The 15,527-nt window shown below is 39.2% G+C and overlaps 1 protein-coding gene across 1 annotated transcript; it reads right to left on the bottom strand.

Annotated features, from left to right (window-relative positions):
- Positions 1 to 4,804: 4,804 nt before the first annotated feature.
- ppp1r10 (protein phosphatase 1, regulatory subunit 10) lies at positions 4,805 to 14,583 on the bottom strand. The gene is made up of 19 exons (XM_008421195.2): positions 14,503 to 14,583; positions 14,058 to 14,343; positions 10,692 to 10,800; positions 10,509 to 10,595; positions 10,144 to 10,279; positions 10,003 to 10,054; positions 9,839 to 9,928; positions 9,634 to 9,762; positions 9,435 to 9,540; positions 9,225 to 9,328; positions 9,000 to 9,130; positions 7,888 to 8,047; positions 7,533 to 7,676; positions 7,128 to 7,374; positions 6,962 to 7,037; positions 6,670 to 6,876; positions 6,428 to 6,551; positions 5,998 to 6,357; positions 4,805 to 5,860 (listed from the first exon to the last, which is right to left on the bottom strand). The coding sequence occupies exons 3-19, from the start codon at positions 10,796 to 10,798 to the stop codon at positions 5,703 to 5,705; spliced, it is 2,418 nt and encodes an 805-aa protein (XP_008419417.1). The 5' UTR covers positions 10,799 to 10,800; positions 14,058 to 14,343; positions 14,503 to 14,583; the 3' UTR covers positions 4,805 to 5,702.
- Positions 14,584 to 15,527: the final 944 nt, after the last annotated feature.

The raw sequence follows: 15,527 nt of genomic DNA, 5'->3' as shown, positions 1-15,527 counted from the left end.
CTCTCCTCCAGAGTGACGAGTTTTCATCACCAGTAAAGGCAAAACAAGTCTGATGTCTGATTAGCTGCTAGGAAGTATGTTATATATTCACTGTTCATTTTGCTATCCTGTTTGCACTCACAATAAAATTTAATCTCATTTGTAATTCTCTACATTTCACAAACTTTTTCYCCTTTTCTCAGTGTTTACGTTATATCAAGTATTTGCATGTAGATCAGGAATTCAAGTGAAATGTTAAAATGCAACACATTTAGGTTATACCAGCAAAGAAATGTGAATATTAAGTAATATGTTGTTAGTCATATAATTTAATATGCTGAATAAGGCTGGATGATACAAGATTTTTTTTCATACCAGATTTGATTTTAATCGATTCCTCAATTTCTATAATAMAAKCAMAGAAAATACTTTCAAAAAATGCCTTTATTTCAATCATCTGTTCTGTGATTTGTATAAGGGAGCATTACGGTCAGGATACAAGAAATTTTAATTGCAAGAAAGCAGTCATCGTTATTTCTTGCGATGACTTATTTCTTCTTATTATTTATTAATTTCACAAATCAGAAGGTTTCACAAATGTTTTATTTATTCTGCTGTTAGTACAGAATAATCTACTTAGGTTTGAAATGTCTAGGTGTAGTTTTTAAAATACAACACATTAAAAAAGCTCAAGATAGTGAAAAATTAAGTGTAATTGCCCTTTAGCTATTTTCCAAATTAGATGGAACAAGAAGGGTTCAGTAAATGCGCATATGCAACTGGGGGGTTCGGTACCTCAAAAAAGGTTAAGAACCACTGGTTTAAGACCATAGTCTTTAAAAGCCAAAAGCTGTGCAAAAATCTGGATTTCATGTCATTTTCTGTCAAGCAGGCCCGTGCAGAGACCACTAAAGGGGCAGGTGCTCAAAAAAAAAAGGGCCCATCTAACCGCCTTCTAGGACAGAATATTAACAAACAGCTTTCAGAGTTTAATAAACAATGATAAATTACAAAATTGTGAGATATACAATCAAAGCTAACGAATATTTCCATATAGAGCATAACACTATGCCTATGTAAGATATTTTATTAGTAATTTGTTTCTGCAGGTCTATTTTGTTATAGGAAAGTATTGTAATATTCAAACCCGCAATTTAACAAGATATGTAAATCAGAGCTGGACCACCAGACATATTTTGTCTTTACAGAATTACACTATTAAAAATATGAACAAGGGCACAATGCAACCTTTTAGTGACTGTAATCTATAAAATAGCTGCCTGTTTACTGCAGTGGAGATGAAGATGGTCCATTCAGGAGAGCAGAGGTGCATCAAACTTTAACACGGAACTGCAGAAAAACGAAAAAAAAAAAAAAAAAAAAGCAAATATTGAATTGTTAATGTATGTCACCATGAGAAAAGCCTATTAAGTTTTGCTTAAAAAAACTTTTTTAAACATTTAAATCACATTTGTCTCATGAAGTGCATTGTTTTTGCAAAACAAACTTATTTTGCATGTCAGAAATCTTTTCTTAATATTCTAAGTTTTTGTTGGAGTCAAAGTTTTGCTTGTGATTCTCATATGACGTCTTGAGCAGGGCCTAAAATCACAACAAAAGATTTATGATGTGTGAAAATAAAAGTTTGCTTGGCAAATAACTTTTTATGTTCACAGGACAAAAATTAGTTATTTAATTAAAAAGTTTTTTAAACAAAAAGATTTGTTTTTATAAAAAAAGAAATCATTACAATTCCAAAAGTTTTGATTACAATTTTATTTTACTTAACTGAGGTTAGTTTTTTTTCTCAATTGAATAATTGGGAAACAAATTTAACTTCATACTCTGCGAACCAGACCCTAAACTTAAAGTCTGGGTTGAGTTTTTTTCCCTTTCATTAATGTCACTTTTATTACATTCATTATATCTATCATGGTAATTCAGGGTCAGTTATTTTAAATTCTAAATGAATATCTTTGTTGGACTATTATTTAAGTGTTATTCTCCTTCAAGATACATTTACATAATGCTAGAATAAATGAAATGTACATTATGCAGCAAGGGAAATTAGAAGATCGGACATATATCCCTTATGGAGATGATCGGTTTTGGACGGGCGATGTGCCCTTATTGCATAAGCGATACTGAAGAATGACTGATATCATTAAAGATACAGGGAAGAAGCTTTTTAGTTATCTAGTTTTGCTAGCAAAGTCGTTAGCTAGCGGCTAGCTAATACCACATCAACAACAGCCTAATGTCTATATGATAAAAATACTGAATCGATAGATAAGAACAGTTTTTCCTCACCTGGCTGTYTCCTCCCACTCAGTAGTTCTTCAGAGAAAAGCAGACGCAGAGGCCTGTCAGTGTCTGTTGTATTTCATTACCTCTCTGCTTAAACCGCGACTCCGAGCTGAAGCAGAAACGATACTTCAATGTTTTCCATCATCTGACAAGAAGCAAGTCTACTCCACTTTATTCACCAAAAATGTTTTAATTCACCAAAAACTGTTCTGTGATCTGGAACGTTCGCTACGTTAAGCTCCAGTTAGCCGCCTTATCTCACTGTGCGAGAGGCAACTGCGTCATGCGTCACGGGCAAAAGGTCAAAAGTAACAAGGTGACCGGAGGGCTTATTATGTTGTACAAAAAAATAATAAAAATAATTTTAGTACATGTTATGTGTCAGAAGAGGGCTTAGAAAATAATAATAGAAAAAAAATAAAAATAAAATAAAAATTGACCAAAAGGGCACTTTGGGGCAAGGAGCAAAAAGGGAAGGTGCTCAAGCACCCCCAGCCCTCTTTTGCACGTGCCTGCTGTCAAGACCTCCTGATGACAAAAGCAAAAAAGCTCACTGACTTTGAACGTGGTAGGATTGTTGAGCTGCATAAGCAAGGCCTCTCACAAAGTGCCATTGCTGCTGAGGTTGGACGCAGCAAGACAGTCATTTTTCATTTTTTAAATGATCCTGAGGATTATGGAACAAAAACGTCAAGTGGTAGACCCAAAAAAAATTTCACCAGCTCTCAGCCACAGGATCGGATTGGCTGTCCGTCAAGACAGAGTGTTACCCAAATTAAGGCCATTGCTGGTGCTGACTGCAGCCCAATAACCATCAGACGGCATCTGCGAGAGAAGGGCTTCAGAAACAAAAAACGTCTTCAAAGGCCACGTCTTCTTCAACGCCACATCTTAAGACCAGTTAAAAAACTGCAAGAATTTGCATTTTGCACTATTGGATCTTAATAAGGTTCTAAGTAGAGCTTCACAATGTTAAAAGAAGAAATCAGTGTAAGAGACAAAAACTTTTGAGCAGGGAATTAATTGAAAACTGCATTTACACTCAAACATGATTTTTTTGAGCTGATCAAAAGTTTAAGACCATAGCTAAAAAAAACCCGAAAACCCCCCAAAACAGAAATCAAAGTGTCAAAAAAAAGGACTCAGTAATGAGTAGCTCCACCATTCTTGTTGATGACTTTAAACAATGGTTTAGGCTTGATGCCAGTGTTTCCAGGAGGCTAGTGGGATCGTTGCTCCAAGTGTTGAAGATGGCTTCACGAAGGGCATCCACTGTCTGGAACTGATGTCCATTTTTGTAAATTTCCCTTGCCATACATCCCCAAATGTTCTCAATTGGGTTTAGATCCGGGAAACATGCAGGATGGTCCAAAAGAGTGATGTTATTCTCTTGGAAGAACTCCTTTGTCAGGCGGGCATTGTGAACTGCAGCATTGTCCTGTTGAAAAACCCAATCATTACCACACAGGCCCTCAGTCATGAGGGATGCCCGCTGCAACATCTCCACATAGCCAGCTGCTGTTTGACGCCCCTGCACAACCTGAAGCTCCATTGTTCCATTGAAGGAAAACGTACCCCAAATCATGATGGCGCCCCCACGGAAAGATGGCGTGTAGAAAACATCTCAGGTGGGATCTCCTTGTCATGCCAGTAACGTTGGAAGCCATCAGGCCCATCAAGGTTAAATTTTTTTCTCATCAAAGACAACTTTCTTCCACCTTTCAATGTCCCATGTTTGGTGCACCCTTGCRAAGTCCAAACGGGCAATTTTGTGGCGTTGAAGAAGACRTGGCCTTTGAAGACGTTTTTTGTTTTTGAAGCCCTTCTCTCGCAGATGCCGTCTGATGGTTATTGGGCTGCAGTCAGCACCAGTAATGGCCTTAATTTGGGTAAAGGATCGTCTCGTGTCTTAACGGACAGCCAATCGGATCCTGCGGCTCAGAGCTGGTGAAATTTTTTTGGGTCTACCACTTGACTTTTTTGCTCCATAACCCTCAGGATCATTTAAAAAATGCAAAATGACCGTCTTACTGCGTCCAACCTCAGCAGCGATGGCACTYTGTGAGAGGCCTTGCTTATGCAGCTCAACAATCCTACCACGTTCAAAGTCAGTGAGCTTTTTTGCTTTTGCCATCAGGTCTTGACAGTGTAAAGACTTGACAGAAAATGACAGATTCCAGATTTTTTTCACAGCTTTTGGCTTTTAAAGACTATGGTCTTAAACTTTTGATCAGCTGAAAAAATCATGTTTGAGTGTAAATGCAGTTTTCAGAAAATTCCTTGCTCAAAAGTTCTTGTCTCTTGCACAGATTTTTTCCTTTAACATTGTGAAGCTCTGCTTAGAACCTTCTTAAGATCCAATAGTGCAAAATGCAAATTCTTGCAATTTTTTGACTGGTCTTAAGATTTTGATCAGGAGTATATGTATTTGTATTTGTGTGTGGTGTGTGTGTGTGTGTGTTCAGTATTCATACAGAGATTTTGTTCAAACAATATAAATGAAGACATTTCACACAGGTTCAAAGGCCAAGACTGTATCAAAAAATAAACAAAAAAGTTTGGAGGGAGCAACGTTTAACATTACATTCTCAAAGTCCCACAAGAGACAAAAAAAAAAATCATTGTTTTCACAGAAAACACTTGTTATACGTGACCCACAGATGGACACATCTTCTCTAACACTGACAACACAAACCCTTTCTGGGTTTACATGAAAGTACACAAGTTACAGGCAGTAGCTCAACAATAATGACCACAGTTATGCCAAGATTGCCACTTTAGACCCACAAATACAGGCGAGTGCATGCAGAAAATGTCCATGTAGCACACTGCTCAGCTTTTTTAGCATCTGCTAGCAATTCATATTAGCGACAGAAAAAATAAAAATTGAAAAAAGCTGGACCTGCTTTGTTGGATTAGAAAAAAATTTATAGCTGCTCAGCTAAGCCCAGTACAATCTGACTGCGTTCTGTTTCACTAACCTTCATCAGTGAATATCCTTGGTCCAAACTACACTGGGGATGGGATTAACTGAAAAAAATCCTACAGCAGCATAATATTTGGCACAAACTCCAAAACCAAATTAAGAGGGACGTTTTGTTCTAAAGAAATTCAGAAAAAATATTTTGGTCTATGATATTCACAGCATGAAGCACAGAGCAAAGTGAGCCTATATATAGCTGCAGCAACTCAAATATAGTGGTCAGGTTTTTTCTCAAGTCTCACAGATCAAGGAAAACAATAAAACAAAATCACAACAAATACACTCGTGCCCCATCTCTGATCATGTTGCACAAATTTTGTTTGCTGTAGTCTCAAAGCGTCTGTCTGCAGAGTCAGATATCAGTGATTCATCAGCATAACTGCAGTCAGTCTGCCACTGTGGTTGTAGAAGACATGGGAAGCGACAGTGTCTCCTAGTGACCATGCTGTGCGTGCTGGTTGTGTTGGTTAGCAGGGTAGTTGGGTGGTAGAGGTGGGCCGTTCACACCAGGGTGGTAGAAAGCACAATTGCTTTCATATCTGCAACTTCCCTTCATCATGAAGTGACGACATACTGGCCTTTTGGACATATCTGTGACAAGGAAAGACCGTTACATAGTGACATAAGCTGGTTAAGCAATTCTGGTTGGCTTAAAACTCTCCAGTTCAATTTGTATGTTAAATAGGTAGATGTAATATTCTCAGAATCCATGATTTTAGCTCACATACCATTCATGTTGTTGTGTCCTCCTCTGGGCCCTCCACGGCCCCTGCCTCTGAAACCCAGATCTCCACCGCGACCCCGGCCTCCTCGGTGGAAATGTCCTCCTCTGTGTGGTCCTCCTCTCATGGAGTCCTCTCCCCAGTAGTTCCCGTTCTCTCCTCTGCCCTGTCCAGGCCGGGGCCCCATCATGCGAGGGCCTCCAGGGTTATTGAAGGGCGGCCCATGGTTGTGAGGTGGAGGGGGATGGTTGAAGCGAGGACCCCCAGGTGAGCTGTTGGGTGGGTATCCACCATTCATGGGCCCTTGCATGTGCATGTTGGTCATGTTGTTCATGCCTGGGCCATGTCCCAGCAGCCCCAAGTTGACTGAGCAGGAAGAAGACATTAGTGTGTGTTCTGGAGGGAAGGTGCATGATGAATCAGGACATGTGTTTACCTGGAGGTGGTCCTCCCTGCGTTTGGATCTGGCTCTGCTGCAGGGAACCCAGCAGTTGCTTGATCTTATCGGAGAAGTCTGGCTGCTTTATCAGCTCTTCAGTAGACTGACCACCAGAAGCTCCCTGATGACACAAAACGGGTATTAGCTAAGCTGAACAAGGTCTGTGTGTATGTGTATTCTTTGAGAGCACTAGAAACCGTGCTTAAAAAGAGTATCTGTTGTTCAAATCCCATCAGTACCATGATGGATGAGAGCAGCTCCTGTACGTTGACCACTGGAGCTGCAGGGTTGCTTGTGGCGCTGGAGGCCTGGGGGCTACGGGAGCTGCTGCTCAGGTTGACCATGAGGTTGGCCAGGACCGGCGGCAGCTTGGAACTCTCACTCTGGGCCTGCTGGGAAGCGGCGTCTGCAGGCTCACCGTAGTCCTCATCTATCATAGACGAGTCCTGTAGGGAACAACACATACGCAGCTTAGTAGACCGCATAAGACATCACAGTAATGACTGAGTGTTTGTGGTTCTGTGTACTAACCTCGTCCAGAGGAATGAGACAGGGGGGCATGGGTTCATATGGCTCTGGGTCTGGCTCATGAGGGCTGTCAGGTACACTGAGCAACACAACAGGTAAGGATGAAAACACTCAAAGCTGTTTCCACCGTTACAAGCATAGTGCAGACTTCTGCTTAATATGCAGTTACCTCTCTTTACTGAGGAAGATTTCCTGTAGGATGCCCATCTCACGCTCTCTCTGGGTGTGTTTCTCTGTGCTGTTGGCCCCAGGGGTCACCAAGCTGCCCGCCAGCATCAGGAGCTTGGGTTGTGTCCAGGGGACCCTTTCTTCCATGGTGTCATGTGAAAGTCGACGAGCCATCTCAAATGTTTGCCTATCCATCATAAGCTCCCGCTTGGCAGCCTCACCAAAATCTTTGATCTTGTTGACATTGACTGTAAATTAAATTTAACTATTTAAAGGTAGTGGAAGGGACAACAAATTTCTTCTTTAGCACTATATTTTATACAAAGCATATGTTTTTTTTGCAGATTTACTTTGTCATTCTGATCAGTTTCCTCAGCAAAAAGTATGACTATTAGTTCACACATACCTCTCTCTGTCTCGTCCAAATCAAAATAGAAGTAGTGCTTGAGCTGCTCTTCCTCGGCCCAGTGGACGGTTTTTTTCTTTTTGCCCTTCTTGGTCAGGCTCTCCTCGTCTGCACGCGGTTCTGCCAAGGCGTTGGGCTTCTCAGCTGAAGCACACAGGAACAGACATTGGTTTAGCTGGTTAGCTGTCTACTCCTCCAGACACACTGTGTTTCACTAACAGGTTAGGCTCAGATTGCAACACACTATTTAGGTTTGTGACAATACAGTAATTGTTTCAGATTAAAAAGTAGATTCTTGTACAATGTCAGTGAGATGTAGGACAGATTCTTAGAGTTACAAGTTTTTGGACCGTACTGTTGTCAGCAGTGTCTGGATCCTCAGCAGGAATTGGGGTCAAAGGTTGCTCTGGCTCCTGGTTTTCATCAGCAGCAATCGAGGAAGCAGAAGTTTCTGGAGATGCAGGTCTAGCTGAAGATGGAGAATAGCCAGCTGGTTTGTTGTCAAATGGGTTTGTCTGAGGACAGAAAAGGTATGGGTAGAAGCAGTTTTATAATTTAAAACATTTAAGTTGAGTCCAAATAATGAGCTGGGGGGTATTAGATCTTGCCGTGGCAGAAACCCTGACAGAATGCTGTGACTACATTACAAATCTGCGCAAATCTTTGTTAATATTCTGCTAATTTTACAATTATGGTGCTTCCATTAAATAAAAAACGACAATCACACTTGAATGAGCTCGTTCATGTGATAAGTCTTTAAAAAACCAAATTGCCCTTGAAAAAAGAAGTTAGATGAAACCAATGCAGACTGAAACCTTTTGTCATCCTGTCTTCAGTAGAAAGAGAAAGACAGGAGAAAAACAATCTATCATGGAAATTATTGAGCTTGTTTCTATTCATCATGCGATTTATTGAATTATTGTTCATTGCAACAGGCATAGTAACACCATTAGTGTGGAATCCAGAGCGTACCATCAGTATTGTAGCATTAAAAGTGTAGCATCATTATAATAACGATTATAATGATCATTATACGCTTTAAACCAAAGAGATTAAAGCGTATCTTCACTTTAATCTCTTTGGTTGCATTTGAAGGCCTATTGAGAGGTTTGTATTTTTTCTCAAGAGGTTAGAACCATTAGCATAGCATATTGTGCTATGTTGATGATGCTACACTACTAATGTATCACTACACAAATGATACACTATACACTACTAGCATTACTACACTATCATTGTAGTAATGCTAGCTGCTACATCACTGTAGCTCTGTACACTCTGTATGTTACAGTGATTGTGTAACATAGCATCACTGTAGTGTGGCAGTAGTGTGGTTTGACCAATGTAGATTCAGTAGTGTAGCATCAGTAGAGTAGCGTTAATAACGTGGCGAAACATCACTAGTGTAACGTGACCACCTTAACAACATTAAGACTCCTGTTAGAGTCCCATAAACTCAGTCAGTACCTTGGTTGATGTTGGTGAGACAGCTTTGGTGTTAGCAGGAGTAGAAGTACCAGGCGGTTTCTTCTTTTTGATCTTAATCTCAGGCACTGGGGCCGAGTTCAGGGCGTCCAGAAAGCCTGTGGCTTCCATTGCTGCAATGAGGGGGGAAAAAACAGCCCATATCAACACTGTTATTCCATCAGCTAAGAACACAAAGCTGCTTTGTTTTTCTGTAATTAAGCTTACGTGGTGCTGGAATTATCTTCACTTTAATCTCTTTGGTTGCATTTGAAGGCGTATTGAGAGGTTTGTATTTTTTCTCAAGAGGTGGAGCATCTGAAGGACCAGAACTATTGGAAAAAAACATTTAGTGCTCAATTTGGCAGACTGAACTTGATTCATTATCACAACACAGGGCGGTACCATTTTAAAAGAAAGCTAGAAAACTGGCCTTACCTCGGTCTCTTGAGTAACGGGGGTTTTATGATGTATTTCTCACCCAGCTGTGGTGCAGAGGACGTCTTTTTAGGAGGAGTTGGGTTGGAAGCCTCCATCTCCAGACCTATGCAGTACAGACATACAATCAATATAGATACACAAATATACAGTATATACTGTATAACCCAAGGATCATTGTTGCTAAAGTCAAGCATACCTATGGAGCGAATCTTTGTATGGCTGGGTGCATGAGCTTTGGATTTCTCCTTCTTCCTCCCCTCATCTCCACTCTTTTCCTTCACATCCCTCACTGCCATCTTGTTCTCTTCCTTCTTCTTTTTTTTATCTTAAAGACAAACAGTGGTGTGTTAAAATGGTAGACTTTACATCTGAAGAAGAATGAAAGATAAGCAAGTTTGTACCAGCAGGGGAACTGCCACTGCTTGAGACACTCTGAGAACGAATTGTTGCCATCCAACCGTCTACCAAAACAGCTGCCAACTTTCTCAATTCTAAAAACAAAGAGTCCATGTTAGCGCTACATCACAAATCACCTTTAATTTATCTTAAAGTGAAGTAAACTGACCTTCTGTTTCTGCACTTTTGCTCAGCTGCTTTACAAGTTTTGCTGTGTTGTTCTGGGAAAACAATGAAAGACAACAGAATTACTAAAAGTAGCTGGACATGTGACTACATGTGTACTCCGTCGGTAAAATAAAAGCATTACCTGTTTGAGATGGTCTACTTTAAGTGGCAGCTTCTGCAGCGTGAGCAGGATGAGCTGAAGCAGAGGGCTGTTGTTGGTGGTTTTTGAGTAGGTAAGCCAGGAATTGAGCAGCCTGTAGCCACCAACTCTGATAAACCTGTATGAAGGAACTGCTGATTTAATGAAGACTACAACAGAGTCAATTTCAGCTGTGGTTTACATCAGGATCCATTTGTACTAACACATTTATACACCAACAGCCAACTGAACACATTTAGATCTTTTGACAGTAAGGAAACCTATCTGTAGCTCAGGGACTAGGAGTTAAATGGAACACTATATAATGCAGGATTAATAATGGCAAGATATGGCATCTAAAGTCCCACCTGTTAAGAATATCATGAGATTTCGTCTGCAGCAGCACGTTGAGGTACATACACCTACTGACCATCTTAGTAGAGGCTTTCATCAAGCTGCAAGGAAAAGAAAACAAGCAAAACTATGTTGGCACATTTATTAATAATGGAGGAGCAGGGGACACAGAGGTTCATCAGACTTGAACTTCTCACCTAAACACCTTCGGGACTCCCTCAAGACTGCGCAGCTCACCATCCTTTCCCAGCAGGGCTTCAACGCCTTTCAGAATCTCCCTGGGGTCAACTGGTCCCTTCGCCATGTCTGAAACACACACAGCTCTATGAATACACACACCATAAAGTCAAAAGCAGTAAATGTTACATTTTTCCACACACACATGGTTCTGGGATCCATTATGTCTGCCTGTCAAACAAAAACAAAGCCAAGACACAGACTGTTTTCTAAGACCATGAATAGCAAAATGCTTAGTGCTCTTCCACCACAAGGACTTCAAAACAACTTCAACTAAAGTGAATTTGGACCAACAAGGTTAGAATAGAATGACATCTCCGCATCAATTAGAATGCAGAGCCTTCTACAGGAGTACAAGCAACTGGTACTCCTGTAAAAGGCTGTCTGACTACACCAACTTGTCTGCATTGGTTCAAACGTCAGACAACAACAGCAACATTAGTGTAGAAGTGCCCTACATCTTTCAGAACACTGAACATCTTAACTCATCATTTCTCTGGTTTAACAGGTTCCACGGGTTGAGGAATCCAAGTACACAGATCTGATATTCCAGAAACTTACACTACTGCTCTGACAAGCACTGGTAGTTTTGCCTCATACTCAAGGCATGTAGAGTTGTTCCCTGCACTCAACTGAAACCAGTCTAATAGGAATATGAGTTCAAAGTACCACACAATCTCTCCTTCCACAAATTTGCTCACAAGAATAAACATAATCCCATACAGTGTATATTGTGTGTGTGAGACAACATATTTATTCCAGTTTAGGTTAAAGTACAAAGTGAGAGACAGTGTTCATAAAATTGATTCATGAAGCACATCCAACAAAAATACATTTTATTAATCTCATTTTTTTTTATTTTGGTTGAAGAAACAAAACTATTTTCACTCTATGTTACACAGACAAAAATTTGGACACAACTTCCAACTTATTTTCATAAAATAAGTAAATTTTTCTTAGCTTTGTTTGTTGATAGAAATTATCAACAAATAATACACTACATTAATTAACATTTTCTAAGCCCGAGGATGAAATAAAACATCTTTCTCTGTTGACCACTGGTCTGACAGATACTCCGACCTGCAGGGAGCAGGATGGGTCATCAGTCTAACAGGCAAAGATTTTGATGAAAAGAGAAACGGCACTGAGTTACAAAATTTTGATTTGCTAGTATAAATTCTAAAGTGGTCGGAAAATGTGGAAGTCTTATAAACTTACACCTTTCACTGTGTGATCAGGGGGAATGTTTCATTAATACTACACAACAGTGCCTTACAGTTAAATGTGTTAGAAATAGGGGATGGGGTATTTGTCACAATCATCAGATAAGGCCCAAACTATTCTTACCCGAGGCAGATTTCATTTTGCACTTTGTTTCTTCTAGTCTGAAATAATAGTAACTTTTTGGAGTGGTCCAGCCAGTCCTGGCTTGAATCCCACTGACAATCTGTGACGGGAGTTTAATATTAGGGTGACGACCAGGAGGCTTACCAGCCTCAGAGATCTGGAGCTCTTAAAGTGTAAGTCATAACAATAGTAGGAAAATTCCAAAAAGCAGGTTAGCAATTTGTAAGAGGTTGATTGCTATGTCAAAAAATGTTTTCCAATAATTGATGTTATAAATATTTTTGTTAAAATTTACAAGAAATGCAAATTATTTTTATGGAAAATTTATACTCATTTTACTTTTTTTTCCTTCACCTTTTGAGCAATACCCATCTCATTTCCTACAACATCTATTCTCTCTTCTTCTTGGGTGAATAAAAATAATTCAAAATCTAAATTTGCCAGTGATATAAGTAGTATTGGACACCAATGTACATTGTTACTTTTAGATTTTCTTTACCATTATTGTCGCCTTTAAAAAAAAGAAACAGAAAGTAGCTATTGTTTGACTTATACTGTCAAATTACGTGGCAAAGGCCTAAATGGCACAAGTGAACGGTTGTATAACAAGTTTATGAATACATGAATACATTTTCCATTATTTGACCTTGTTAAATCATTTTAAAGTCATTATGCAGGTGATGCTTTAAAAGCATGCATTTATCTCTGATTATTAATAATCAAGCTGTTTTTGTGCCAGTGTCTATTCAAGTGCAGAAGCCGTAGTCCTGCAGGAAACAAGTTGAAATGTCAGATTCATCAGATCTTACCCGTGTTAACAGTTGTAGTAGAAGTTTTATATTGTCTCACACCTCCACAACACTGCAAATACCTGACACCCTGTAAATGTCACAATAGTTACACAAATGCATAGTTATTAAAATAGAAAACATGACCCTAATTTAGGTGGGGGAAATGTTATGGGTCACATTTTGGTGTTACTGCACATATTCTAATCATCAGAGTGGATTTAGTGAGCAACACTGCCACAGAATGTCTGCTAGAAAATCAAGCTACCAAGGAAGAAAATGTTTTTTTTCTTGAGCACAATAACTACACTAAGCAAATCCTATTTCACAACCACCCTATCCTTTGAAAGGCTGTGCCGATTTGTCCCAGCAGAGGCAGCCTACAAGCCTGCATCACTTTTCAAGTAGGGGGAGTGAACTGCAGTCTGACTTCAGCTAAAGTCCCACCCCTACTTAACCACTTCCTAGGTACATTCAGTCCCTCATACAAACAATGGGTGTTGCAAACGCCGTGATGGCCAATATCAGACGTATACACCAGCGTGACCAACGAACTAGATCACAGTCTATGCTCGTTCCGAAAACATTAGAAAAAAACATCAAAAATCTTCATCCGGAAAGATAGCGCCGAGTTGTCCGAGGACGGAAAGCAAATAAAGGCCAATCCACAATGTTTGTGCTTCGATGTAAGGCTGGGCCACCATCCTGCAATCTTTATCCACAGATTGCCGTCTACACCACCACGCTGTGTCCATGTCCTATATTTATCGACAAAACAAATGGGCTTCATATTGTGTCCGTAACCCCAATACTACCGCAATCTTTATGTGCAGATTGCGGTAGATTTGCAATCCTTGAAAGAACCTCTATGAAACGCATTTTTCCACTTAAGATTTCCGAATTATGCATTTCCTTTCTATCCTTAGGGCAATCTTTATAAACAGATTGCTTATGAAAATACTACCATTATCCTGCTTAAACTTTTTATTTTAGCAATTTGTCCATCCTGTCTCACACACAAAGGAACGGGGCAATGAGCGCCCGTCCTCTTTGGCGTGTGAGCTCATACTAGAATATATTTGCCCAGAGCCAAACTATTATACGAGCTCTGTTAGCTCGCTACCGATAGCTAGCCGTAACCTACAACAAATTTCATTTCAGTGTCGATTTAACTTCAAAAAATGAACTTACTATTGATACTATAGATCCTCAGCGTCTCGGCTATATTATGATGTACTTTTTCAAGCACTTATAGCTCATAATTCATTTATATGTCGTCAACCTTCATGGTTTTAATTGTCATCAGAAAGACTTCTTATGGACTGGGCTGTGCTAGCTAAACGCTAGCCTTTTCTTCTTGACCAACTGGAGGCAAAAATAGTAATCAAATGTCCATTACTTGAAGGGAAAAAAATGAAATTGAGAAGAGCTGTTTGAAGTCCTCGACGGCTCAGTCTTCGGCAAAGCAATTTCAAACCTGCAGAAATACACAAAAACCACAAATTCACATTCAACTGACTGTTAAACACCCCCGTCCTTGATAATATTAAGGGATTTTATTATCCTTAGTAGTATTTTTCGCATTTAAAAACCACTGGTGTCTTATCGCTCCCCAAATTTTACTGTCTTTACTTACCTTTGACCAAATCCGCGAATGAGCTCGGAAAGGAGGGACTTAGCTTTTATACTGCATGACGTTTTTGACGTCATGACCAATGTTTTTGTCCATATTAGCACAAACAAAATGGTGGAAAACCGACCTTGCTTCTTTGCTGAAGGACGTAATGGCGAATCTCACATGTTCGAAAAAAAAATCTTCTAAAAGGCTCAAAAGTTGATATTAAAGTTCATTTATCTTGAATCACTCTTGTATATAATTAAACTACTATGATATTCTGATGATTAAATAAAGGTTGTAATCATTATTTTATACAGAAATTTAATTTCACATTATTTTTAAAATGGCGACTGGTTTGGTGGTCACATTCATGCGTATTAGAAGTAAAAGCGTCGTACGTCAACGAAAGCTGCCATATTGGGGAGGCATTCATGGTCCGGATTTCCCCAGAGGATTTCAACACAGCACCTAGGTAATAGGAGATTCCTAGTTATATCTTAATACATTTTTATGTACAATTGAGAAAATATCAATGATTTTAATGTAATTTATAATTTATAGCGATTACTAGTCTATTTTTACCCAATATTTTTTCAGTTATCAAGTAATTATATCTAAGCACTTTTTTAAAAACACCTAAACTATATATTTTCTTTAAACTCTACTGTGCTTGTAATACGATACTTTGTTGGTAAAATGAGATGTTTATGCAAATTAAGATAAGAGCTTAGGAAAAACTAAATAAAAACTAAACATTTTGGGGGTCACCTGGATTTTTTTGTTTCTACACTTTATTTCAATAGCACCAAGCCTTTTGGCAGACTTTTTATTACCCCAAAGAGCTTCACATTACGTTCAGACATTTACCCATGTGCAGATTATTTCACTTAATATCTATGTCTTGTTATAAGTAAAATAATATGCCAGTGAAACTAGCTAGTTAGCCTAGGCTGCTTACTTGCTGGTTCCACAAGCAACTTTTATTTTTTTTAAAAAAAGTATACTTTAGTATATTTCAAATATACTTACATTTGTGAAAGTAC

This window comes from Poecilia reticulata, linkage group LG11, assembly GCF_000633615.1.
Source record: "Poecilia reticulata strain Guanapo linkage group LG11, Guppy_female_1.0+MT, whole genome shotgun sequence".
Taxonomy (NCBI): Eukaryota; Metazoa; Chordata; class Actinopteri; order Cyprinodontiformes; family Poeciliidae; genus Poecilia; species Poecilia reticulata.
Note: the sequence above shows the minus strand (reverse complement) of the source record. Positions and strands in the feature narration are given on the sequence as shown.

Excerpts from the sequence above, each read along its gene's own strand:
- ppp1r10 (XM_008421195.2), bottom strand. The coding sequence starts at position 10,798 with ATGGCGAAGGGACCAGTTGACCCCAGGGAGATTCTGAAAGGCGTTGAA. Across the intron at positions 10,280-10,508 it reads TCTCATGATATTCTTAACAG|GTTTATCAGAGTTGGTGGCT; the intron begins GTGGGACTTTAG and ends TCCTTCATACAG. Across the intron at positions 7,375-7,532 it reads TTTGGACGAGACAGAGAGAG|TCAATGTCAACAAGATCAAA; the intron begins GTATGTGTGAAC and ends TTTAATTTACAG.